Below are 26,272 nucleotides of genomic sequence, written 5' to 3'. Positions count from 1 at the left end.
TAAACTCTCATTCCCATGAGACCGCGTAGTCATGACGACACATTACAGGTAACGCCCATTACCGGCAACGCCCACGACGTGTCAGAGCTTTCGAACATCCCTTTATGTGTCATGAATTGCATTATGCAAAACTAAAAACAATCATGTTAGTCATAATAACAAAATAAAAATATGGTGAGAGGCTGCGTAATTTAGGGTGTTTTCACATATAGTCCCCATTAAAATAACCGATCTCAGTCCTCTTTAAAGAGAACTCTTTGTACTCACACTGCCCTTGCCGTTGAATGAGGACTCAACTCTTGCCAGTTCACTTCACCTATTTTGTGGTCATAGTCCTATTTGCATTCACATTGCTATGTTTAGAAAGGACCAATATCTTTTTCCAACATTCACTCAATGCACTCAGGGTTTTTACAAAGTGCAGGACAAACCATTCCATCAGAACGTGTGATCAAACAGCTAGATACCTACCTATATTTTGAAGTTAATAAATTGCATTTAGTTAAAAGATGAGACATAATAATTGTAATCAGAAGATACTATTAACATGTAAAAAATTTTTTTTTACAGAATAAATAGAAAAAGAATAACTGCAGATTAAATAATGCTATAATTGAAAATTGTACACCCAATGTAGGCTACTGCCCCTAGAATAGAATTGAGCTAGAATTGATTTTGTACCCTATGTTGTGATTCTCACCAAATATGTTGTTGTCTTCTCACACTATTCAAACCCCACAATCGAATAAACAGTTTATGAAGCTCTCTTAGCTGATAAAAATATAGATCACATATTGAAAACAAATAATCTGAACTGAATTTCTGTGCATCCTTGACAATCGCCAGTGGTGGAAAAAGTCCCCAATTGTCATACTTGAGTAAAAGTAAAGATACCTTAATAGAAAATGACTCAAGTAAAAGTGAAAGTCACCCAGTAAAATACATACTTGAGTCCAAAAGTATTTGGTTTTAAATATACTTAAGTATCCGAAGTACATGTAATTGCAAAAATATACTTATGTATCAAAAGTAAAAGTACAAGTATAAATCATTTCAAATTCCTTAAATTACAATTTTCTAGTTTTTGAATTTACGGATAGCCAGGGGCACACTCCAACACTCAGACATAATTTACAAACGAAGCACGTGTTTAGTGAGTCCGCCAGATCAGAGGCAGTAGGGATGACCAGGGATGTTCTCTTGATAAGTGCGTGAATTGAACCATTTCCTGTCCTGCTAATCATTCAAAATGTACAGAGTACTTTTGGGTGTCAGGGAAAATGTATGGAGTAAAAAGTACATAATTTTGTTTAGGAATGTAGTGAAGAAAAAGTAAAAGTAGTCAAAAAAATAAATAGTAAAGTACAGATACCCCAAAAAAATTATTAAGTAGTACTTTTAAGTATTTTTACTTAAGTACTTAACACCACTGACAATCGCTAATCAATATCCCAAAACAGCACACTTTTTGTTTTCGCGAACCTGCATATCATCATCTTCTCTCGTTTGTGGCACCAATGTGAGGGGTTATGGCAGGGGAAATGGTGTTGCAGTAGTCTAGTGTGTGGTGCGGGAATAATGACAAGTGAACCTGGGGAGCTTTGTGTTCACATTACCCTAAGAAAGGGAACCGGATCACGGAATTCAAGCGAACCGAACTCAGACCACCTCTCGAGATGGTCTCAGTTCGGTTCACTTCGGGCCTCTTTTGGGGGTGTCTGAGTTCCTTTGGAGATTCACACTGCACAAAAAAATTAAGCAAACCGCACTGAGTTCACAAAAATGGTCTGAAAGGGACAAAGTGTGAAAACACATTACCTTTATCTTTGCCTGAATTGGCCAACATTGCACTGGTCACAGGATTGACAGGTTTGAAACATGAGGTAAGTAAATTCATAGTGTAGGCCTGGATTCAGTATAGGCCTCATTGTTGTTGCCTCAATGCTCTGGCCCTACTTCATGACAAAGAGAGCGAGAGAAAGACATAGAGACAGGAGGGGAGGGGGGGGGTAGAGAGAGAAAGAGAAAGGGGGCAGTATGATTCTGGGCCTTCAGGCCAGGGGTCAGTGGAGAGCGCTGGAATGAAGACACTAATAAAGGGGGTAGGCAGGCCTATATGAAATTGTTCTTCCTCTGTCTAATATTGATACCTTATTGTCACTTGCTCGACTAGCACAGAAGAAAAGGCTTTGGTAGTGGTTTAATTAAGATATCTAGGTTGTTGAAGAAAGGATCAAAAGATTTTTTAGATGACCTAGAGTCTTGAGTTTTTTGTTCTGTGAATATTTCTAGCGAGAGTACTACAAAATCTCATCATAGGAACACTCCCAAACGGTTCAACTGGGAAATTAATTGAAGTGACCTTATTATTTTTCCTATATATTTTTTTACATACTATTCTGTAGGCCTATGTATAAAGCGCTCTTGCTTTTCTACCTCCCTTGGTTTTCTACCTTTTCTCACAGGATACTTCCAGGAACTATAAAAACATCTATTTTGTGTCTCCAGTATCAAGACAATATAAGGTGACTAAAAGTGGACATTGATGAGAATTTCTTGATCTGGCAGGGCCTAATACAGAGCAATGGATTTAGTAAAATGTTTAAGGGTTACCACATGACCTGACCAAAACAAACTGGGCCCTAGTTCTACCCTTTAATTAGGTTCCAGATTTTCTCCACTCCAGGTCACATCACATGGTCAGAAAAAACTTTGGGCCCTGTTGGAAATATTTGATTAACTCCCTTCTTAATTTCTATTCATCTGTACATTTACATTTTAGTCATTTAGCAGATGCTCTTATCCAGAGCGACTTACAGTTAGTGAGTGCATACATATTTTTTTATTTTTTTCATACTGGCCCCCCGTGGGAATCGAACCCACAACCCTGGCGTTGCAAACGCCATGCTCTACCAACTGAGCTACATCCCTGCTGGCCATTCCCTCCCCTACCCTGGACGACACTGGGCCAATTGTGCACCGCCCCATGGGTCTCCCGGTCACGGCCAGCTACGACAGAGCCTGGATTCAAACCAGGATCTCTAGTGGCACAGCTAGCACTGCGATGCAGTGCCTTAGACCACTGCACCACTCGGGAGATAGATGATAAAATGTATCCATTCAGTTTAAAAGCAGCAATAGTAGCCATTGGCATTGGGTCATGTGCTAGGAGGAAAAACGCTGTTGTTCTGTGGAAGTCACAGTATTTGGTTGACACACACACACACACCAGAGTGGCAGTATTACCCTGGGGGTATTTACGTTTTATTTTTTCATTCTGTTTTGGTCACAGTTCTCTAGGTTGTCCTTGAGACTGTGTAGTTTCAAGTTTTATTAGTCGTATGTACAGGATACACATGGTATACACTGTCCAATGAAATGCTTACTTGCAGGTTCCTTCTCGACAATGCAACAACAATAAGAAATAATCCAATATTTTAGCATAAGTATAATACAGGAAGGCACCATTTATAGTACAATATTTACACATGTATCAGGGAAGTGAACTGTCTGGCAGTATGTTTCCCTCATTCATGGATTTCCTAGATTAGTCTCTGTGGTTTTGCATAATCTCTTTTATTATTCTGTCCCTTTCTGAACTTCTGGCAAAGCCTCCTAACCTTTGTAATGTCACACTATATTAGTTCAGTGTATTAGTTACATTATCCACCTCTAACATTACACCAGTTTATATTATGTCATACATAATTTGTTTCTGTTTCTATGTCCTGCTTTTATTGTCAACAGTACCCCTTTCAGAGCTCAAAATGTTCCAGCATCATTTATCCATATGGATACATATGGTCAGCATGGAGTTAAATTAAAGGGAAATGGCAGTGCCCTACTTGGCATAACAAGGGCACACACACACACACACACACACACACACAATCTCACATTGGAAGGTCCTATTGTTAGGCTAAGCCCCCGTTTCTACATCAGAACCAACTGGCCTGGGAGCAGCTCATTCCCTGAACAAAACCTCCCTCTGTTTCAGTATGCAGCTGCAGCTTCCGAGATGCCCTAGTCAGATTCATGACCTACTGTGGAAAGACCGGGACCCTCCACCATGAAGAGGGGGGACTATTTGTGACAATTATTGTTTTGATCTGGGTGACCTCTATCGTTAGGTTTTGACTACCCTCAAGGTAATCAACCAGTCATTCTTACTGTACCAGTGGTTCTTTTTCTAACATGCCTTGGAAAATAGCTTGGCAGCCTGATGGATAGTCTTTGTTATTGCATTTGATCTCCCCCTTTTCAGATGGACTATTCCATTTCGCATCTGAAAAATCAGATAGTTGGAAATAATTCTTCATGCCAGGGACTGCTGTAGCCCCAGCACGGATAATAGCAGAGGACACCTGACCTGAGGTAATATCACATTATTATATGTTTTGAAATGTAATGTACTTGCATTATATTGGCTTTATTATTATAGATTATTATCCTTTTGTAATTTATTTCATAGAATTGTAATATAACGTCTCTTCATAAAGTCCTCAATGTATGTTGTATGCACATTAATTTCACATTCAATTACATTTTTCAGTCTTGTGCTTCATATGTTATTGATTTCTTCATCTGCTATGATATCTTGTCAATATTTTATTCTCAAGTTAGCTCATCTCTCACCCCAAACTGTTTGCATAGTCAGTGTACTCATATGAAATGAGAATGTATCCTTTTTTGCAGATAAGCAAATGGATCATCAGGAGCTAAAAGAACCCATGAAGGTCTCACTCATTAAAGGTAGCACAAACCCTCTCTTTATTCTTATTACATGTAATTGGACAGAGTGTAGTAACTGACCGGGATCTGTTGGATCAGTTCTGATGTCTCTAACCAGTCACCTCCTATTCTATTACTGACTTGTGCAAGTCATTCCAGACCTCATTGCCGAGTGTGGAGGAAAGGGTCAAAGAGAGGGAGACTTTGTGAAGGAAAGACTGGGTGTGGAAACAGGACATTTAAGAGCTCACATTGCTATATAAGGCATTGTGCTTATGGCCACAGTTCTCTGGTTTCAAGTGGAATCAAACCGTAATCTGAAGGAGCCTCTAATACATTAGGGATCAACTTAAATGACTGTTAAATGACAGTATTGACATTTAGGTTGACAGGAATGACAACCTATTCTAACAAGAGAATAACATTTGAGAGAGGACACTGGAGTAGCTTGTGTATGTTCCTGAGGCATGTCTGTGAGTAAATCAATTGTGCATGATCAATTAATTAGTAATGCTACTAATTAGTAATGCTACGTAGGCTATACAGAACACATTGGCTATTCACCATAACAACAATAACACATTTTACCTTAGGGTTATCATTTTTCACAGTTTATAGTGTAAATCTCATCAGAGCTTTATAACGAAGTTATCCTTTTAACATACAAATCATTACACCTGCAGTATATTCTGTAGCTCCGTGTAGCTCAGTTGGTAGAGCATGGCGCTTGCAACGCCAGGGTTGTGGGTTCGATTCCCACGGGAGGCCAGTATGAAAAATGTATGCACTAACTGTAAGTCGCTCTGGATAAGAGCTTCTGCTAAATGACTAAAATGTAAATGTAAAATAATAAGTTTCATGGACTCACTCTGTGTGCAATAATATCCAATTTGTGAGTCGCTCTGGATATGAGCGTCTGCTAAATGATGTAAATGTAATCCAAAGCATCAGGCATTTTTTTGTGAGTGTAAATGTATACAAATACAGTACAGGTCAGGGAATCATGATGACTCTGACTCAGTTTTGAATGGCTGCCACTTTCAATGGTAACAGGTTTAGACATTAGGGAAGATGGAGCATGACAGCTATACCCTTTAGCATGATGAGATGTAAAAATAGAAAAAGGGTTAGAAGGATTCTCATTATGTTCATTCTGTGGTGCCTATGAGGCAATATAATGGTCGACGAACCAGCAAGTATGAGAGATATTTTTAGATGCAGAAAGGAATATTCCATGGTTGTGTTTTTTCATCCGGCATCATTTGATGACACCAAATATCCTAAGAAGTAATGGCCGACCACGGTGTGTCAGTGAAGATAAACCTTTAACATAGGGGTGTCAAACAAATGTTTCTCCGGGGGCCGCATTTGGTTTTCAACGAGGTCCAGAGGGCCGCACTGAACATTTTTTATATTTCCTCACTGTCAAAATTTGCATAAAATAGTCCTTAACCGTTTTTTGAATTTTCTAAGCTCCCTGACTGTCTAGCTTTCATTTCGGTGATTATTAGCGAGCTGAACACAGTCAAGAAACGGTATGGTAGGTCCATTATAATTTCTACACAGTTTCGATTTGGTTTTAGTTATTTTATAGTATATAGAGTTTTTTATTAGTTTTTGTTGTTGCCAGCAGGCCGTATGTTTGACACCCCTGCTCTAAGACATCCTGTCTCTATTAGACACATTCTCACACACACAGCCTCTCTCTCTTTCCCTCTCTCTTGCTATCTCTCTCAGTTTCTCTCATGCTCATTTAGCTATTTACAGACATACACACACACGCACACACAAACACACTCTCTCTCTCAGATAGAGGCCAGAGCAATCCTCCCTGTCCTCACACACAGCAGGAGGTCATGTGCCTGAGCGGGGGGCGGGGGGGCACCAGCCTCCAGCAGACTCTAAACACTGCTTCGTTTATGGACATTTATTAGCATAACTAACATCTCTGATTAGTTCTCTGGTTTGATGTCAAAGCTAATATTCCACAGCAACGTTTGCACATGTGTATTTAAATGAGCTAGCGAGTGTGAGAGGTTGTGTGTGCATGTCTGTTATCTGAAACACCCATATTGTTAGTTTCTGCACTGATACAGTGTCTGCCACAGTGATGTCATAGCCCTCTGATATCTCCATTTAAGGTGCACAGGCTCGATCTGTTCTGGCGTCTTGTTTTGGCCTCTGCCAAACGCTTGATCTAGGATGAGGTCATCTATTTTTTACAGCCCTAGCAGATTAGAAGAAGAGTTTTAGCTGGGTTTTATTCCGTCTATTTTGAGACAGAGTTATGCGTTGCTTTCTCTACTAGTCATCTTTTCGACCTATGAATTCATAGTCAGTAGAGGGCATTGCTTTGAAACTGTGAGAGATGTGATTGTTTTGAGGGTACATCACAGGGCTTGACTACTATAAGTGCCCACTAATATAAGGGGACACCTATATGTGAGTTCAGATGACATTATTAATTAGTCTATTTTTGGGATGTAATTAGTTTATGTAAAAGTCCCATTTTTGGTTGTCTTGGGAAATTATCTCACATTTCATCCATGGCTAAATTTAATCTGTTGGCAGGGAGTGGGGAGGCAAAAAAGTCCAGAGAGTCAGACATTCAGTCAAGTTTGACATTAGCTTTGGAATCTCGCAAAGGCCTAACAAGGGTCACAGAAAGTACCAGACCACATGTTGAACTACACTGGCTAATGTCAGTCATCTATACATTTGTAAGAATATTTGTCCTCATTTTCCCCTACGGTATATACAGTGCATTCGGAAAGTATTCAGACCCCTTGACTACAGCCTTATTCTAAAATTGATTAAATCGTTTTTTCCCCTCTTCAATCTACACACAATACCCAATAATGTGAAAACAAGGTTTTAGAAATAAAAAACAGAAATACCTTATTTACATAACTACTTTGCTATGAGACTCGAAATTGAGCTCAGGTGCATCCTGTTTCCATTGATCATCCTTGAGATGTTTCTACAACTTGATTGGAGTCCACCTGTAGTAAATTCAATTGATTGGACATGATTTGGAAGGCACACACCTGGCTATATAAGGTCCCACAGTTGACAGTGCATGTCAGAGCAAAAACCAAGCCATGAGGTTGAAGGAATTGTCCGTAGAGCTCCGAGACAGGATTGTGTCGAGGCACAGATCTGGGGAAGGGTACCAAAACATATCTGCAGCATTGAAGGTCCCCAAGAACATAGTGGCCTCCATTGTTCTTAAATGGAAGAAGTTTGGAACCAAGATTGAACTCTTTGGCTTGATTGCCAAGCGTCACATATGGAGGAAACCTTTCACCATCCCTACAGTGAAGCATGGTGTTGGCAGCATCATGCTGTGGGGACGTTTTTCAGCAGCAGGGACTGGGAGACTAGTCAGGATAGGGGGAAAGATGAACGGAGCAAAGTACAGCGATATCCTTGATGAAAACCTGCTCCAGAGCGCTCAGGACCTCAGACTGGGGTGAATGTTCTTCTTCCAACAGGACAACAACCCTAAGCACACAGCCAAGACAATGCAGGAGTGGCTTCGGGACAAGTCTCTGAATGTCCTTGAGTGGCCCAGCCAGAGCCCGGACTTGAACCTGATCGAACATCTCTGGAGAGACCTGAAAATAGCTGTGCAGCGACGCTCCCCATCCAACCTGACAGAGCTTGAGAGGATCTGCAGAGAAGAATGGGAGAAACTCCCCAAATACAGGTGTGCCAAGCTTGTAGCGTCATACCCAAGAAGACTTGAGGCTGTAATCGCTGCCAAAGGTGCTTCAACAAAGTACTGAGTAAAGGGTCTGAATACTTATGTAAATGTGATATTTCCGTTTTTTATATTTTATACATTTGCAAAAAATTCTAAAAACCTGTTTTTGCTTTGTCATTATGGGGTATTGTGTGTAGATTGATGAGGGGAAAAAATAACAATTTAATCAATTTTAGAATAAGGCTGTAACGTAAAATATTTTGGGAAGAAGTCAAATGCGCTGTAAGTGCAGCTCAACAGTCTCCACCCTGTCATGTTGGTCTGTCCTCTGCCGAACACTGTATTTACCTCCATTCCTTTGCCAGATGAGATGAATCGATCCAACATGGGAACAAGTGACTCAGAGAAGGTCATCAAGCATCTGAACGAGGAGCTTCATGAGGCCCACGAGCTCTCCAACACAGGAAAACTGAAATGCATGGAACTACAAGGTAATGGAAAAGCTTTGGGAATGACACTCACACAACAGTGGATTATAATATAATAATAATATATGCCATTTAGCAGACGCTTTTATCCAAAGCGACTTACAGTCATTACCCAATACTGTATCAAGTAAAAGGCACAAGCACACACAACAGCTGCAGCAGTGAATGTTCTCAGTTAGAGAAGTTAACTTAATGTATTATTTGTGTCATACATTGCAGGTGTCCTGGAGGAGGAGAGGAGAGCCAACAAGCAGCAAGCTGACGAGTCTGCAAAACAGATGAAACTCCTACACGGTAGCTATGGGCCTTAGTGTGTGTGTTGTTTGTAGTAAGGATCTTCCTTACTACAATTACTTTTGGGGTGTGTGAGAAATGTGCAGGAATGTGTGTGGGTAGAGCTGGGTTTTTGTTTGTATGCGTGTCTGTTCATGAATCTAGGCAACTGTAAATGTGGTTCAAGTTTGTGTGTAGTTGTGTTGTTGGTTCAGTCCTGTGAGATAGAGAGAGCTTCACTGCACAATACCCCCCCCCCCCCATCACCCATCATGTGTATCACCCTTCTGCACCCAGTTAATGAAATAACCCACGGCCGGCCCCCTCATTAGGCGGCAACCTATGGCGGCAGATTGTCGAAGGCGGCATTTTCTGAGCTGAACTGACCAAGACGCACCTCCAACTACACATAAAACCCTCACGTAATTCTACCCAAAAACAAAGACAATTTCTCTCAACTAGTGGCATATGGGCTTTTTAGGTGAGCGCTGATGCCGCCCTTTGATAAGCAGTGGCCACAGGCTAAGGCGCAAAATATTTTGCTTGTCCATTCCCAGCATGCCTCTCCAGGGTGCTGTTGGAAAGACGCATCTCTGCAGTGCTCCACCAACGTTCTGTCAAAATAATTATCTAACATAAATCATGTAGCAGATATAGGATATGGTAGAAATAATATGTGGCCTTTTCTGTAGCCTACAGGCTGGAGATAAAATGAATGACAATGTAATGAGACAGACACTTTTTCCATCATGCAGGTTTCTCCGATCAAATAGCCAAACCTAAATGGCAATCAATCAAATAAAAAATGCATTGTCATTTAACAAACAACATATCCTAAAAACAGGACAGGTCAAAGTAAAATGGACAATATGGAATGGACAATCACAACTGTTGTCCAGGAGCTTCACCCCATTGTCATGGTCAGTGGTTTCAAGTTTGTATCCGTCAATTTTTGAGAAGCTGATCATAGTGTAAACACATTGCAAATAGGCTTGTGATAACTCCTGATAAAGTTGCGTAGCTGATATTCAGAGCTTAAATAATCAATGTAATGGTCTGTTTTACAAACGGTGGGCCTACCACATGGATGGGCATTCACATGGATGGGCATTTTTTGGTCTTGCCTATGGTGGCAAAACGGCAAGGACCGGCCCTGATATAAATTCCATTGTGGGCTGACATGGTAGGCTACACCCCAGTAAGCATGAGCTGACGTCTTTTGGAAGTCGTTTTTTGTGTGTTTTACAAACAGTAGGCTTACCTCATAGATGGGCATTCATAAAATTCAATTTCAGGCAACACTGTAGGCTACACCTCAGTAAGCACGGACCGATGCCGACGCCTTTTGGACGTCTTGTTTTGGTGCAGTTCCAGACTTGATTTCCACATCCACGGACATTGGTCTTTGGTCTGTATCAAATCTGAACCAATCATAGACGTCTATGTTTGGTTCAGATTTTGTCCGGTCTGGACCAGCCTTGATTTGGCCCAAACATAAACGTCTATAAATGACATATTTTCAACTTTCATTCAGAACCAAAAATGAGCCTGATTTCAACATACGGAAAATACATATTTTCAACATCTGGAAAATAAGTATTTTCAACTTTCATTCAGAACAGTGATGGTGATGAGGATGTGACTAAAAAGGTGACCAGCGCTGTGGATAGGGTGACGTCTGACTACCACTCCGGTTCATCCTCAGATGAGGATAGTGGCCTCAGGGAAACCCGTCCTCCCCCTACCTTCCTCCAAAATCACCACACATACCAGGTGATCTACCCAGCTGCTCCTTTGTGGTGTCCTCCAGTGCCCAAGCAGAAGAAGATGGGGCCCGGTATATAACGGCCCTCCACATCCTCCTCACTATGGCTTCAGACCCCAAGGCAGACCCACCCAGCCCTTCAGACACAACAGCTGGGCTCTGCCTGGCCAGAGAGGGGGGCATGGATACTGGGGTGGCACTCCAGGCCTGGCTTACTGTTAGGGACCACTGTAGCAAGTGTTGACGTTAGTATTAGCCTGTTCCAGGTGCCCAAGATTCCTGAGCTGTTGAGCGTAACCACTAGAGCCATCAATCTCGTGATGGCGCCGTAGAGGATGGCTGCCGTTTTACAGCCCTCCAACCAATTGTACTATTATGTGTGTTTTTTCGCGTTATTTGTAATTTATTCTGTACATAATGGTTCTGCCATCGTCTCTTATAACCAAAAAGAGCTTCTGGATAACAGGACAGCGATTACTCACCTCGTATTGGACAAAGATTTTTTCTTCGACGAGTCAGACGCGAAGCAAATCCTACAGACACCCGACAAGGCCCAAATCCCCGTCATTCGCAGGAGAAAGAGACAGAGATATTGTGGACGTAGGTCGGGGTGCCTTGTAAGGATCCGACGGCGAGCGAGTAAACTGCCTCTCCATCAATCCTAATAGCCAATGTTCAATCATTTGAAAAAAAATTAGATGACAACAGGTGGTGCACAAAATCAAATACTAAGGAAGTCTCAAGGTTTTGCTCACCTGAGGTAGAGTATCTTATGATAAGCTGTAGACCACACTATTTACCAAGAGAGTTTTCATCTATATTTTTCATAGCTGTCTATTTACCACCACAAACCAATGCTGGCATTAAGATTGCACTCAATGAGCTCTATAAGGCCATAAGTAAACAGGAAAACGCTCATCCAGAGGCAGCACTCCTAGTGGCCGGGGACTTTAATGCAGGGAAACTTAAATCCGTTCTACCTAATTTCTACCAGCATGTTAAATGTGCAACCAGAGGGAAAAAAAACTCTAGACCACCTTTACTCCACACACAGAGACGCATACAAAGCTCTCCCTCGCCCTCCATTTGGCAAATCTGACCATAACTCTATCCTCCTGATTCCTGCTTATAAGCAAAAACTAAAGCAGGAAGCACCAGTGACTCGGTTAATAAAAAAGTGGTCAGATGACGCAGATGCTAAGCTACAGGACTGTTTTGCTAGTTGACTGGAACATGTTTCGGGATTCTTCAGATAGCATTGAGGAGTACACCACATCAGTCACTGGCTTCATCAATAAGTGCATCGATGATGTCGTCCCCACAGTGACCGTACGTACATACCCCAACCAGAAGCCATGGATTACAGGCAACATCCGCACTGAGCTAAAGGGTAGAGCTGCCGCTTTCAAGGAGCGTGACTCTAACCCGAACGCATATAAGAAATCCCGCTATGCCCTCCGACGAACCATCAAACAGGCAAAGAGTCAATACAGGACTAAGATTGAATCATACTACACCGGCTCTGACGCTCGTCGGATGTGGCAGGGCATGAAAACTATTACAGACTACAAAGGGAAGCACAGCCGCGAGCTGCCCAGTGACACAAGCCTACCAAACGAGCTAAACCACTTCTATGCTCGCTTCGAGGCAAGCAACACTGAAGTATGCATGAGAGCACCAGCTGTTCCGGATGACTATGTGATCACGCTCTCCGTAGCCGATGTGAGTAAGACTTTTAATCAGGTCAACATTTACAAGGCCGCAGGGCCAGACGGATTACAAGGACGTGTACTCCAAGCATGTGCTGACCAACTGGCAAGTGTCTTCACTGACATTTTCAACATGTCCCTGACTGAGTCTGTAATACCAACATGTTTCAAGCAGACCACCATAGTCCCCGTGCCCAAGGACACTAAGATAACCTGCCTAAATGACTACCAACCCGTAGCACTGACGTCTGGAGCCATGAAGTGCTTTGAAAGGCTGGTCATGGCTCACATCAACACCATTATCCCAGAAACCCTAGACCCACTCCAATTTGCATACCGCCCCAACAGATCCACAGATGATGCAATCTCTATTGCACTCCACACTCCCCTTTCCCACCTGGACAAGAGGAACACCTACGTGAGAATGCTATTCATTGACTACAGCTCAGCGTTCAACACCATAGTGCCCATCACTAAGCTAAGGATCCTGGGACTAAACACCTCCCTCTGCAACTGGATCCTGGACTTCCTGACGGGCCGCCCCCAGGTGGTAAGGGTAGGTAACAACACATCTGCCACGCTGATCCTCAACACGGGGGCCCCTCAGGGGTGTGTGCTCAGTCCCCTCCTGTACTCCCTGTTCACCCATGACTGCATGGCCAGGCACGACTCCAACACCATCATTACGTTTGCCGATAACACAACAGTGGTAGGCCTGATCACCGACAACAATGAGACAGCCTATAGGGAGGAGGTCAGAGACCTGGCCGTGTGGTGCCAGGATAACAACCTCTCCCTCAATGTGACCAAGACAAAGGAGATGATTGTGGACTACAGGAAAAAAAAGAGGACTGAGCACGCCCCCATTCTCATCGACGGGGCTGTAGTGGAACAAGTTGAGAGCTTCAAGTTCCTTGGTGTCGACATCACCAACGAACTATCATGGTCCAAACACACCATGGCAGTCATGAAGGGGGCACGACAAAGCCTATTCCCCCTCAGGAGACTGAAAAGATTTGGCATGGGTCCTCAGATCCTCAAAAAGTTATACAGCTGCACCATCGAGAGCATCCTGACTGGTTGCATCACCGCCTGGTATGGCAACTGCTCGGCCTCTGACCGCAAGGCACTACAGAGGGTAGTGCGTACGGCCCAGTACATCACTGGAGCCAAGCTTCCTGCCATCCAGGACCTCTATACCAGGCGGTGTCAGAGGAAGGCCCTCAAAATTGTCAAAGACTCCAGCCAACCTAGTCATAGACTGTTCTCTCTGCTACCGCACGGCAAGCGGTACCGGAGCGCCAACTCTAGGTCCAAAAGGCTTCTCAACAGCTTCTACCCCCAAGCCATAAGACTCCTGAACAGCTAATCATGGCTACCCGGACTATTTGCACTGCCCCCCCACCCCCACCCCATATTTTTACGCTGCTGCTACTCTGTGAATTATTTATTCATAGTCACTTTAACTCTACCCACATGTACAGTGAGGGAAAAAAGTATTTGATCCCCTGCTGATTTTGTCCGTTTGCCCACTGACAAAGACATGATCAGTCTATAATTTTAATGGTAGGTTTATTTGAACAGTGAGAGACAGAATATCAACAAAAAACTCCAGAAAAACGCATGTCAAAAATTGTATCAATTGATTTGCATTTTAATGAGGGAAATAAGTATTTGACCCCTCTGCAAAACATGACTTAGTACTTGGTGGCAAAACCCTTGTTGGCAATCACAGAGGTCAGACGTTTCTTGTAGTTGGCCACCAGGTTTGCACACATCTCAGGAGGGATTTTGTCCCACTCCTCTTTGCAGATCTTCTCCAAATCATTAAGGTTTCGAGGCTGACGTTTGGCAACTCGAACCTTCAGCTCCCTCCACAGATTTTCTATGGGATTAAGGTCTGAAGACTGGCTAGGCCACTCCAGGACCTTAATGTGCTTCTTCTTGAGCCACTCCTTTCTTGCCTTGGCCGTGTGTTTTGGGTCATTAACATGCTGGAATACCCATTCACGACCCATTTTCAATGCCCTGGCTGAGGGAAGGAGGTTCTCACCCAAGATTTGACGGTACATGGCCCCGTCCATCGTCCCTTTGATGCAGTGAAGTTGTCCTGTCCCCTTAGCAGAAAAACACCCCCAAAGCATAATGTTTCCACCTCCATGTTTGACGGTGGGGATGGTGTTCTTGGGGTCATAGGCAGCATTCCTCCTCCTCCAAACACGGCGAGTTGAGTTGATGCCAAAGAGCTCGATTTTGGTCTCATCTGGACACAACACTTTCACCCAGTTCTCCTCTGAATCATTCAGATGTTCATTGGCAAACTTCAGACGGCCCCGTACATGTGCTTTCTTGAGCAGGGGGACCATGCGGGCGCTGCAGGATTTCAGTCCTTCACTGCGTAGTGTGTTACCAATTGTTTTCTTGGTGACTATGGTCCCAGCTGCCTTGAGATCATTGACAAGATCCTCCCGTGTAGTTCAGGGCTGATTCCTCACCATTCTCATGATCATTGCAACTCCACGAGGTGAGATCTTGCATGGAGCCCCAGGCCGAGGGAGATTGACAGTTATTTTGTGTTTCTTCCATTTGCGAATAATCGCACCAACTTGTAGCCCATTCCAGCCTTGTGTAGGTCTACAATCTTGTCCCTGACATCCTTGGAGAGCTCTTTGGTGTTGGCCATGGTGGAGAGTTTGGAATCTGATTGATTGATTGCTTCTGTGGACAGGTGTCTTTTATACAGGTAACAAACTGAGATTAGGAGCACTCCCTTAAAGAGTGTGCTCCTAATCTCAGCTCGTTACCTGTATAAAAGACACCTGGGAGCCAGAAATCTTTCTGATTGAGAGGGGGTCAAATACTTATTTCCCTCGTTAAAATGCAAATCAATTTATAAAATGTTTGACATGCGTTTTTCTGGATGTCTTTCACTGTTCAAATAAACCTACCATTAAAATTATAGACTGATCATTTCTTTGTCAGTGGGCAAACGTACAAAATCAGCAGGGGATCAAATACTTTTTTCCCTCACTGTACATATTACCTCAACTACCTCAACTAGCCGGTGCCCCTGCACATTGACTCTGCACCGGTACCCCCCTGTGTATAGCCTCCCTACTGTTATTTTATTTTACTTCTGCTCTTTTTTTCTCAACACTTTTTTGTTGTTGTTGTTTTATTTTACTTTTTTTATAAAAAAATTATGCATTGTTGGTTAAGGGCTGTAAGTAAGCATTTCACGGTAATGTCTACACCTGTTGTATTCGGCGCATGTGGCAAATAACATTTTATTTTATTTTATTTGAAGCATTAGTTCAAGGGCGGCAGGTAGCCTAGCGGTTAAGAGCGTTGGGCCAGTAACTGAATGGTTGTTAGTTTGAATCCCGAGCCGACTAGGTGAAAAATCTGTCGATGTGCCTTTGAGCAAGGCACTTAACCCTAATTGCTCCAGTAAGTCGCTCTGGATAAGAGCATCTGCAAAAAAATTTAAACAGAACATTGACCTGATTTCAATGTCCCGAAAATATGTATTTTTTTATGTTTGGAAAAGATGCCTTTTCAATGTTCTGGAAAATATGTATTTTAAACATGGAAAATACCTTTTCACCTTTCATTCAGAACCTAAATTGAACCTAACTTCAATGTCTGGAAATACGTATTTTCAACGTCATTTTGCTTACTGGGACCGGCCCTGATATGACCCTTCTCATCCTTAAAAATGTCCACTGTCTTTTGTGTGAACAGGCCAGCTGCGACAGCTACAGGACGAGCTGGGGGTCCTCAGAGAGCAGAAAGACAGCGCCTCCCTGAGTTCACAAGATGAACTGCACAGATCCCGAGAAGAAGTGAAGACGCTGCGTCGCGCCCTTGATGCTGCCACCGCCGATTGGAAGCGGGAGGTTTCTACAGTCCAGGGTAACCTAGCAACCGTCTCCAAGGAGATGGAGAAGTGGCGACAGACAGCCAGCAAGTACGAGCGTGAGATGAAAGGCCTGCAAGGTGACCTACAGCAGCAGAGCAAGCAGTGGCAGAAGGCTGCCGAGTCACAAGGTACTACATATACAGTGCATAGAAAATACATAAAAAATATTGATATGCTGTATACACAATGTTGATCTGTAATAATGAGCATTATATATGTGATTTATAAAGCATTTGTACAAAAAGTTACTTCACAGTTGCATTCATGTGAAAGTATGTCCACATCAACTTAGTTTGGGCAGCTAATCAGCCCAGAATAGACATTGACTAAATAATTTGACTGAAAGTATCAAGGAGTTAACTGAAGCAGAAACAGACTATCAACCACGCTGTGATATAATGCCATGTCTGAGGGTCCCTATGGTTTTCTACAGCAGGTGAACTGGAGTCTATGCAGAGGGAGTGCACCAGCCTCCAGAGGGAGGTGTCATCCCTGCGCTCAGAGAAACAGGAAGTGCTGAATAAACACCAGAAGGAGTGTGCTGCCCTCAGGGCGGAGAAGGAGGAACTGCTCAGGGCTCACCAGAAGGAGAAGGAGAACCTACAGAGTGAGAGTGCTGTCATGCGCTCAGAGAAAGAGGCCATGCTGAAGAAGCAAAAGGAGCTAGAGAAGGATTTGGCCAGGTCAGTCAGTAGTCTGAAACACAACTGGCAATAACATCTGTGCATAAACATCAAACACTGATTTGATGGTGCACAACTAAACTCAAAAATTATCCCAGTATGTCTCTGCCGCTCTCACACTCCCCCTTACTCTAATCCCCTGTTATCTTTGACTCTTTCTTTCGTGCGCACACACACACACACCGACACACACACACACACACACATATACACACACACACATACACACACACAAACTGGGATATGCTTAACACCCCGGCCAACCTACAATCTAAACTAGATGCCCTCAATCTCATACAAATTATCAACGAACCTACCAGGTACAACCCTAAATCTGTAAACATGGGCACCCTCATAGATATCATCCTGACAAATGTACCCTCTAAATACACCTCCGCTGTCTTCAACCAGGATCTCAGCGATCACTGCCTTTTTGCCTGCGTCCGTAATGGGTCCGCGGTCAAACGTCCACCCCTCATCACTGTCAAACGCTCCCTAAAACACTTTAGCGAGCAGGCCTTTCTAATTGACCTGGCCCGGGTATCTTGGATGGATATTGACCTCATTCCGTCAGTAGAGGATGCCTGGTTGTTCTTTAAAAGTGCTTTCCTCTCAATCTTAAATAAGCATGCCCCATTCAAAAAATTCAGAACTAAGAACAGATATAGCCCCTGGTTCTCCTCAGACTTGACTGCCCTTGACCAGCACAAAAACATCCTGTGGCGTACTGCATTAGCATCGAACAGCCCCCGCGATATGCAACTTTTCAGGGAAGTCAGGAACCAATATACACAATCAGTTAGGAAAGCAAAGGCTAGCTTTTTCAAACAGAAATTTGCATCCTGTAGCACTAACTCCAAAAAGTGTTGGGACACTGTAAAGTCCATGGAAAATAAGAGCACCTCCTCCCAACTGCCCACTGCACTGAGGCTAGGAAACACTGTCACCACTGATAAATCTACAATAATCGAGAATTTCAACAAGCATTTTGCTACGGCTGGCCATGCTTTCCACCTGGCTACCACTACCCCGGCCACCAGCTCTGGACCCCTACAAATCAGCTGGGCTAGACAATCTGGACCCTTTCTTTCTAAAATTAGCTGCCGAAATTGTCGCTACCCCTATTTCTAGCCTGTTCAACCTCTCTTTCGTAACGTCTGAGATCCCCAGAGATTGGAAAGCTGCCGCGGTCATCCCCCTCTTCAAACGGTGTGACACTCTAGATCCAAACTGTTACAGACCTATATCCATCCTGCCCTGCCTTTCGAAAGTATTTGAAAGCCAAGTTAACAAACAGATCACCGACCATTTTGAATCCCACCGTAACTTCTCCGCTATGCAATCCGGTTTCCGAGCTGGTCATGGGTGCACCTCAGCCACGCTCAAGGTCCTAAACGATATTATAACCGCGATCGATAAAAGACAGTACTGTGCAGCCGTCTTCATCGACCTGGCCAAGGCTTTCGACTCTGTCAACCACCGCATTCTTATTGGCAGACTAAATAGCCTTGGTTTCTCTAATGACTGCCTCACCTGGTTCACCAACTACTTCTCAGATAGAGTTCAATGTGTCAAATCGGAGGGCCTGTTGTCTGGACCTCTGGCCGTCTCTATGGGGGTGCCACAGGGTTCAATTCTCGGGCCGACTCTATTCTCTGTGTATATCAATGATGTTGCTCTTGCTGCTGGTGAAGCTCGGATCCACCTCTATGCAGACGACACCATTTTGTAAACATCTGGCCCTTCATTGAACACTGTGTTAACAAACCTCCAAACGAGCTTCAACGCCATACAACACTCCTTCCGTAGCCTCCAACTGCTCTTAAACACTAGTAAAACTAAATGCATGCTCTTCAACCGAACGCTGCTTGCACCCGCCCACCCGACTAGAATCACTACTCTCGGCGGGTCTGACCTAGAGTATGTGGACAACTACAAATACCTAGGTGTCTGGTTAGACTGTAAACTCTCCTTCCAGACTCACATTAAGCATCTCCAATCAAAAGTTAGATCTAGAATCGGCTTCCTATTTCGCAACAAAGCCTCCTTCACTCATGCTGCCAAACATGCCCTCGTAAAACTGACTATCCTACCGATCCTTGACTTCGGCGATGTCATTTACAAAATAGCCTCCAACACTCTACTCAGCAAATTGGATGTAGTCTATCACAGTGCCATCCGTTTTGTCACCAAAGCCCCATATACTACCCACCATTGTGACCTTTACGCTCTTGTTGGCTGGCCCTCACTACATATTCTTCGCCAAACTCATTGGCTCCAGGTCATCTATAAATCACTGCTAGGCAAATCCCCGTCTTACCTTAGCTCACTGGTCACCATAGCAACACCCACCCGTAGTCTGCGCTCCAGCAGGTATATCTCACTGGTCATCCCCAAAGCCAACACCTCCTTTGGCCGCCATTCCTTCCAGTTCTCTGCTGCCAATGACTGGAACGAACTGCAAAAATCTCTGAAGCTGGAGACTCTTATCTCCCTCACTAAATTTAAGCGTCAGTTGTCAGAGCAGCTTACCGATCACTGCACCTGTACACAGCCATTCTGAAATTAGCCCACCCAACTACCTCATCTCCATATTGTTATTTATTTTGCTAATTTGCACCGCAGTATCTCTATTTGCACATCATCTTTTGCACATCTATCATTCCAGTGTTAATACGAAATTGTAACTATTTTGCACTATGGCCTATTTATTGCCTTACCTCCATAACTTACTACATTCGCACACACTGTATATATATTTTCTGTTTGTATTTTTGACTTTATTTTTTGTTTACCCCATATGTAACTCTGTGTTGTTGTTTTTATCGCACTGCTTTGGTTTATCTTGGCCAGGTCGCAGTTGTAAATGAGAACTTGTTCTCAACTGGCTTACCTCGTTAAATAAAGGTGAAATAAATAAATAGAAAAATAAATAAAATTAACAGACCAATACATTTGACATTGAAATGGTCACAATTAGAATACATTGGGCTACATATCATTCATATACAGTAACACTGTTCCTGACCTCTGTCTCTCTATCTTTCTCCTTCTCTCTCGGTCTCTCTTCTTCTTCATCTCTCTTTCTACCCCTCTCTCTCCCAGCTCATGTGCCCAGAGTGCTGAGCTGAGCAGCATTCTGAAGGCCCTGGAGCTCTCTCAGGGGGAGATGGAGAAGAGGCTGGGGGCCCAGCAGGAGCAGCACCAGCAGGATAACACCAAGCTTCAGAGCCAGCTGGACCAGTCAGACGGCCGCACCAAGGACCTGCAGAGAGAGGTGGGCACAGAGGATGCGCACGCTGTCGTCCTCCCTTCCTTGAAGTAATCCCTGATCTATGATCTGACATGACTGGATAGGCTATAAAAGCTACAGTATATAATGGAACCCAGAATGATCACAATCCTATCTTGTTAGCCCAGTGGTCACTTCACGGAAGGGAGGAAGGAAGGATGTATGTTCAAAGTATTTGAAGAGGGCCTGGACTTTTACAACCCCCATTTTTATCCAATTTGAAACAGAAGCCTTACGGTTGCTCTATGCATGTTTTATGAATGCCCTGTAATATTTATAACCTCTCTGTTTTCAGTACGAAGAGACCCAGACCGAGCTGTCAGACCTGAAGGAGAAGTTTGAGAGGACCGAGCAGGAAAAGCAGTCGATCACTGATGAGCTTGAGGAGTGTAAAGCTGACCTGAAAATGCTGCGGGAGAAAGGAAACAAAGTGAGTTATCCACTATGAAGACTTTCCATATGATACTGCCAGTAAGAAGAAGGGATATTGCATGAATCATCTTCAACACGCATACTGTAAATATATACAGTACCAGTCAAAAGTTTGGATACACCTAGTCATTCCAGGATTTTTCTTTATTTTTACTATTTTCTACATTGAAGAATAATAGACATCAAAACTATGAAATAACACATATGTAATCATGTAGTAACCAAAAAAGTGTTAAACAAATCAAAATATATTTTAGATTTGAGATTCTTCAAAGTAGCCACCCTTTGCCTTGATGACAGCTTTGCACACTCATGGCATTCTTAATGCGTTTGAGCCAATCAGTTGTGTTGTGACAAGGTAGGGGTGTACAGAAGATAGCCCTATTTGGAAAAAAAAGACCAAGTCCATATTATGGCAAGAACAACGCAAATAAACAAAGAGAAATGACAGTCCATCATTACTTTAAGACATGAAGGTCAGTCAATCCGGAAAATGTCAAGAACTTTGAAAGTTTCTTCAAGTGCAGTCGCAAAAACCATCAAGCGCTATGATGAAACTGGCTCTCATGAGGACCGCCACAGGAAAGGAAGACCCAGAGTTACCTCTGCTGCTGAGGATAAGTTAATTAGAGTTAACTGCACCTCAGATTGCAGCCCAAATAAATGCTTCACAGTGTTCAAGTAACACTGCGTGAATCAGGCCTTCATGGTCGAATTGCTGCAAAGAAACCACTACTAAAGGACACCAATAAGAGGAAGAGACTTGCTTGGGCCAAGAAACACGAGCAATGGACATTCGACGGGTGGAAATCTGTCCTTTGGTCTGATGAGTCCAAATTTGAGATTTTTGGTTCCAACCGCCGTGTCTTTGTGAGACGCTGAGTAGGTGAACGGATTATCTCTGCATGTGTGGGTCCCACCTTGAAGCATGGAGGAGAAGGTGTGATGGTGTGGGGGTGCTTTGCTGGTGACACTGTCGGTGATTTATTTAGAATTCAAGGCACACTTAACCAAGGAGAGGGATGGAGTGCTGCATCAGATGACCTGGCCTCCACAATCACCCGACCTCAACCCAATTGAGATGGTTTGGGATGAGTTGGACCGCAGAGTGAAGGAAAAGCAGCCAACAAGTGCTCAGCATATGTGGGAACTCCTTCAAGACTGTTGGAAAAGCATTCCAGGTGAAGCTGGTTGAAAAAATGCCAAGAGTGTGTAAAGCTGTCATCAAGCGAAGGGTGGCTACTTTGAAGAATCTAAAATCTAAAATATATTTGATTTGTTTAACACTTTTATGGTTACTACATGATTCCACATATGTTATTTCATAGTTTTGATGTCTTCACTATTATTCTACAATGTAGAAAATAGTAAAAAATAAAGAAAAACCCTTGAATGAGTAGGTGTGTCCAAACTTTTGACTGGTACTGTATGTTTTAGAAATGTTGGGTTGAAGTTGAATTCAAATGTTGAGTTGAGATGCGTTCAGATGAAATTGACTTCAAGCAGCACCAGTAGCAGGCTACCCCTTCCTTTGAGTTTCAAGTTTCAAAGTTTCAGAATTTATTTGCCACGTGCACAGGATACAACAGGTGTAAAACAGTACAGTGAAATTCTTACCTTGAGGGCTCTTTCCCAACAATGCAGGGATAATAATTATAATTATAATAATAATATAGGTAATAATAGAAAATATAATAAAATATAAAACCACACAAGAACTACGATGTGAGTTAAGGAAACACGAGAATGGGTTCTGCATATCCCACAAGAATAGCAACTTCAGAGAGATGGAGAGCAGAACACCTGATACCAGTTCTGCGAATGCTATTCTCAGTTCCATTCCACATAGCACAAGAAGGTTTGACTTTTTTTAAAGGAGAAATAACCTCAGACACAAACATGAATCGTGGGAGGAAGGATTCACCAGAGCATTTCTAATCACACAACACCTGCTCCCTCCGTCCTCCCTCCTCTCTACCCGCTTGTCCCTTGACTGTTGCTTCTAGACTTAGACACGCTTGTAGTATGTTAGAATATGGTCAGAGACATATTGTGTTGTGTATTTTATGTACCAATATCAATATGTGGTCCTCTGTAGCTCAGCTGGTAGAGCACGGCGCTTGTAACTCCAAGGTAGTGGGTTCGATCCCCGGGACCACCCATACACAACAACAAAAAATTATGCACGCATGACTGTAAGTTGCTTTGGATAAAAGTGTCTGCTAAATGGCATATTATTATTAATATACTGAGTGTACAAAACATTAGGAACACTTTCCTAATATTGAGTTGCACCCCCTTTTGCCCTCAGAACAGCCTACCTTTGTCGGGGCATGGACTCTACAAGGTGTCGAAAGCATTCCACAGGGATGCTGGCCCATGTTGGCTCCAATGCTTCCCACGGTTGTGTCAAGTTGGCTGGATGTCCTTTGGGTGGGGGACCATTCTTGATACACACGGGAAACTGTTGAGCGTGAAAAACCCAGCAGCGTTGCAGTTCTTGACACACTCAAACCGGTATGCCTGGCACCTACTACCATACCCCATTCAAAGGCACTTAAATATTTTGTCTTGCCCATTCACCCTCTGAATGGCACACATACACAATCCATGTCTCAAGGCTTAAAAATCCTTCTTTAACCTGTCTCCTCCCATTCATATGCACTGATTGAAATTAATTTAACAATTGACATCGATAAGGGATCATAGCTTTAACCTGGATTCACCTGGTCAGTCAATGTCATGGAAAGAGCAGGTGTTCCTAATGTTTAATACACTCAGTATATTTGATGAGTTGACCCCCTCTTCTGGGGTCAAATTCACCCATTCCCAATGATGTCTCTTTATATCCCTTCCCTCCTGTAGACCTCCCTATTGCTGCCTGTCCAAGCCATACTCATCGGCCTTATCCTGGCTTTGCTGTATTGGTGCTTCGGCGCATTGTGGTAGAAAGGTACACCGTACTCCTGTCCAGTCAACCCGGCATACATCTCGCATCGTTTGTCTCTGTCAGCACACTGCATGAAACAAATCTAAAATCTGTCTCGAAATTGAAAAGTCTCTCTCATTCCTCAGAAATACTGAAGAAAAAAACAGTGTTGTCTCCCCATGACAGAACTAACATTTCTAATATGACATCTTCCCCTCTTGCCTGGATCATTAATATCTAACAAATCTCTCTTTCTATGGGCTGATTTTTGTCTTGTCTTTATCTATGTTAACATGTTGCTTTTAACCGTTATTTTTCTATGTGCATTCCATGACAGCTTTGGCCAATCAAGTGCTGTTAAAGGGCTAGAGCAGCCTGTCAGACAGAGCTGAGGTCAGTGTTTCAGTTTGTGTCACTTCCTATTTCAGAGTGGATGGATCGTGTGGGTGCCTCACGCAGTTGCCGTGGTAGCGACTATGACTGCTGCCGTGCTCTACGCCAGGACCTGAGTGTGAGACACACACACATACACATACACACACACACACACACACACACAAGGATATATGAGTGCAAACATGCACACATACGTACATATGGTCAGACTTCTGTACACTAAACCTATTTAACCCATTGCCTCCTAATCTGTTCAGTTGTTTACTCATGTTCAGATGGAGAGCCCTTTAGTTGAATACTTATATAGTTTAATTGATATATTTTAGAGAGAAATGAATATCAAATATACTGTACAATTGAAGACAAGTTCAATCTTCCTAAAGTTATAATTTCAGGACCTCATAAATGCAATTTTGTTTTTCTCTTTATGTTTTACATAAGGACTCTATCTTCTCATAGGATTTCAACAATGAATGTAGGCTAAAGATACTGTACACTGTTATCCTCACTAATAATGTATAATATTACTGCAGAAAGACCTTCTGTCTTCGAGGTCCAACTGCCCTAAACACTTTCTTTGTTTTAGAGTCCAGTAAAATATGTAAATTCACCTTAAACTTGAATTTGCTGCATTGCAACGCCTAGGCTATCTGTGAATACATGGTGAATGATCTTAGATAATTTGCATACACTCACTCACATAATTCTGGTAAAAAGGGTTAAGGAATACCCAGAGGTTAATCCTGATCTTGAGCCCAAAAAGTTAGAAGTTCCCCCTCAATTTGATGTTAACTGTTGACTATTCAGTAGGCCTACCTCCTTTTGAATCAATGTTTGCATGCATTTTAAACCTCTAGTATCAATTAATTTGCCATCCAATTAACTTCACCACAAAATATACTGTAATTCAAGCATTGCTTTTTCCAATGTAAATAATTGTGCAAAATGTATTGTATTTTGTAAAGATATGGAAAGTGATAATATAGTTGATTAAATTTGAAGTATAGCTATTTGCTCTAAAATGTACTTTATGTGCTACCTTAATTAAACATTCTAAATCTCATGATCATGATTCTTTTTCTCCATTACCCTGATAGTACCACATATTAGACATTAAGTGGAGCCACATGTTAAGTTTGGTTTGTAGAAACCTCTCATTGACCGTATAAAATCTCAATGTTTACAGTATGGCATGTGAGTCCTGTTGAACAGTTGTTGATTTTGCCTTAGATACGTTGTAGCCTATCATGCCAGGTTCTTTGAACTACTCCAGGCATTTCTGATGGATATTCCTTTACTATTGATAATCAGAGGTGCTTTCGGAAGAAACAGAGAAAAGTACCTTAAACTTGGACATGTGTTTGGCGTTTAGAGGACTCTTGTCTCAGTGTTGTGCAAAGGTGTTGAGTCAATATTTTTAAATAACACGCATGCACACACACACCTCAATGCCGTCATGCAGTCCATCTCAATGACACATGCCCATTTTGCTACACCGGCAACATAAGGCAAGACGTTGCTAGCCCATCAAATGATATGTAATAATAGTCTTATCCTGATATTAATAATGAATAACATCAACGCAGGCCGGGGGGTGTAGTGATGAAGTCAGGTCTGGATATTAGTTATAGGGCCCCCAGATGGGGATCAGCTTTACACCCGAGGGGTAGTCTTACTGACCTCCATCCCAAAACCCTCAATACACATCCCGGTGAGGTCAATAAAACTAGTGTCTGATGCACTTCTTTCTCCATAAAAAGACTCCATATGATGATGGCACTGGTTAGATATGTCAGAGGGACTGTTCTCTCCGTGCATTCTACTCCCTCAGTGTAATTGCTAATAGTGTGGACAATGTTTTATTAAGATAACACGGAGAGGGGATGTTTTGTCCCTCGCCTCCAGCGAAAACTCCAGAACTCTGTGAGGTTATGGCTTCTCATATT

The 26,272-nt window shown here is 42.8% G+C and overlaps 1 protein-coding gene across 3 annotated transcripts; it reads left to right on the top strand.

Annotated features, from left to right (window-relative positions):
* The first annotated feature begins 4,268 nt into the window (after positions 1-4,268).
* On the top strand, positions 4,269-25,389 carry slmapb (sarcolemma associated protein b). 3 transcript variants are annotated; one of them, XM_041855788.1, is made up of 10 exons: positions 4,269-4,374; positions 4,696-4,752; positions 8,803-8,928; positions 9,145-9,219; positions 16,417-16,722; positions 17,028-17,277; positions 20,383-20,554; positions 20,865-20,999; positions 23,867-23,954; positions 24,359-24,445. In XM_041855788.1, the coding sequence occupies exons 2-9, from the start codon at positions 4,704-4,706 to the stop codon at positions 23,948-23,950; spliced, it is 1,197 nt and encodes a 398-aa protein (XP_041711722.1). In that variant the 5' UTR covers positions 4,269-4,374; positions 4,696-4,703; the 3' UTR covers positions 23,951-23,954; positions 24,359-24,445. The 3 variants fall into 3 exon arrangements, with proteins under 3 accessions (XP_041711722.1, XP_041711724.1, XP_041711723.1); XM_041855790.2 differs by lacking the exon at positions 23,867-23,954 and having other exon boundaries at positions 24,359-25,389; XM_041855789.1 differs by lacking the exon at positions 24,359-24,445 and having other exon boundaries at positions 23,867-23,955.
* The last annotated feature ends 883 nt before the right edge of the window (positions 25,390-26,272 follow it).

The sequence above is a fragment of the Coregonus clupeaformis genome, chromosome 30 (genome assembly GCF_020615455.1).
Source record: "Coregonus clupeaformis isolate EN_2021a chromosome 30, ASM2061545v1, whole genome shotgun sequence".
NCBI lineage: Eukaryota > Metazoa > Chordata > Actinopteri > Salmoniformes > Salmonidae > Coregonus > Coregonus clupeaformis.
This window is presented reverse-complemented; position numbering and strand designations above follow the sequence as displayed.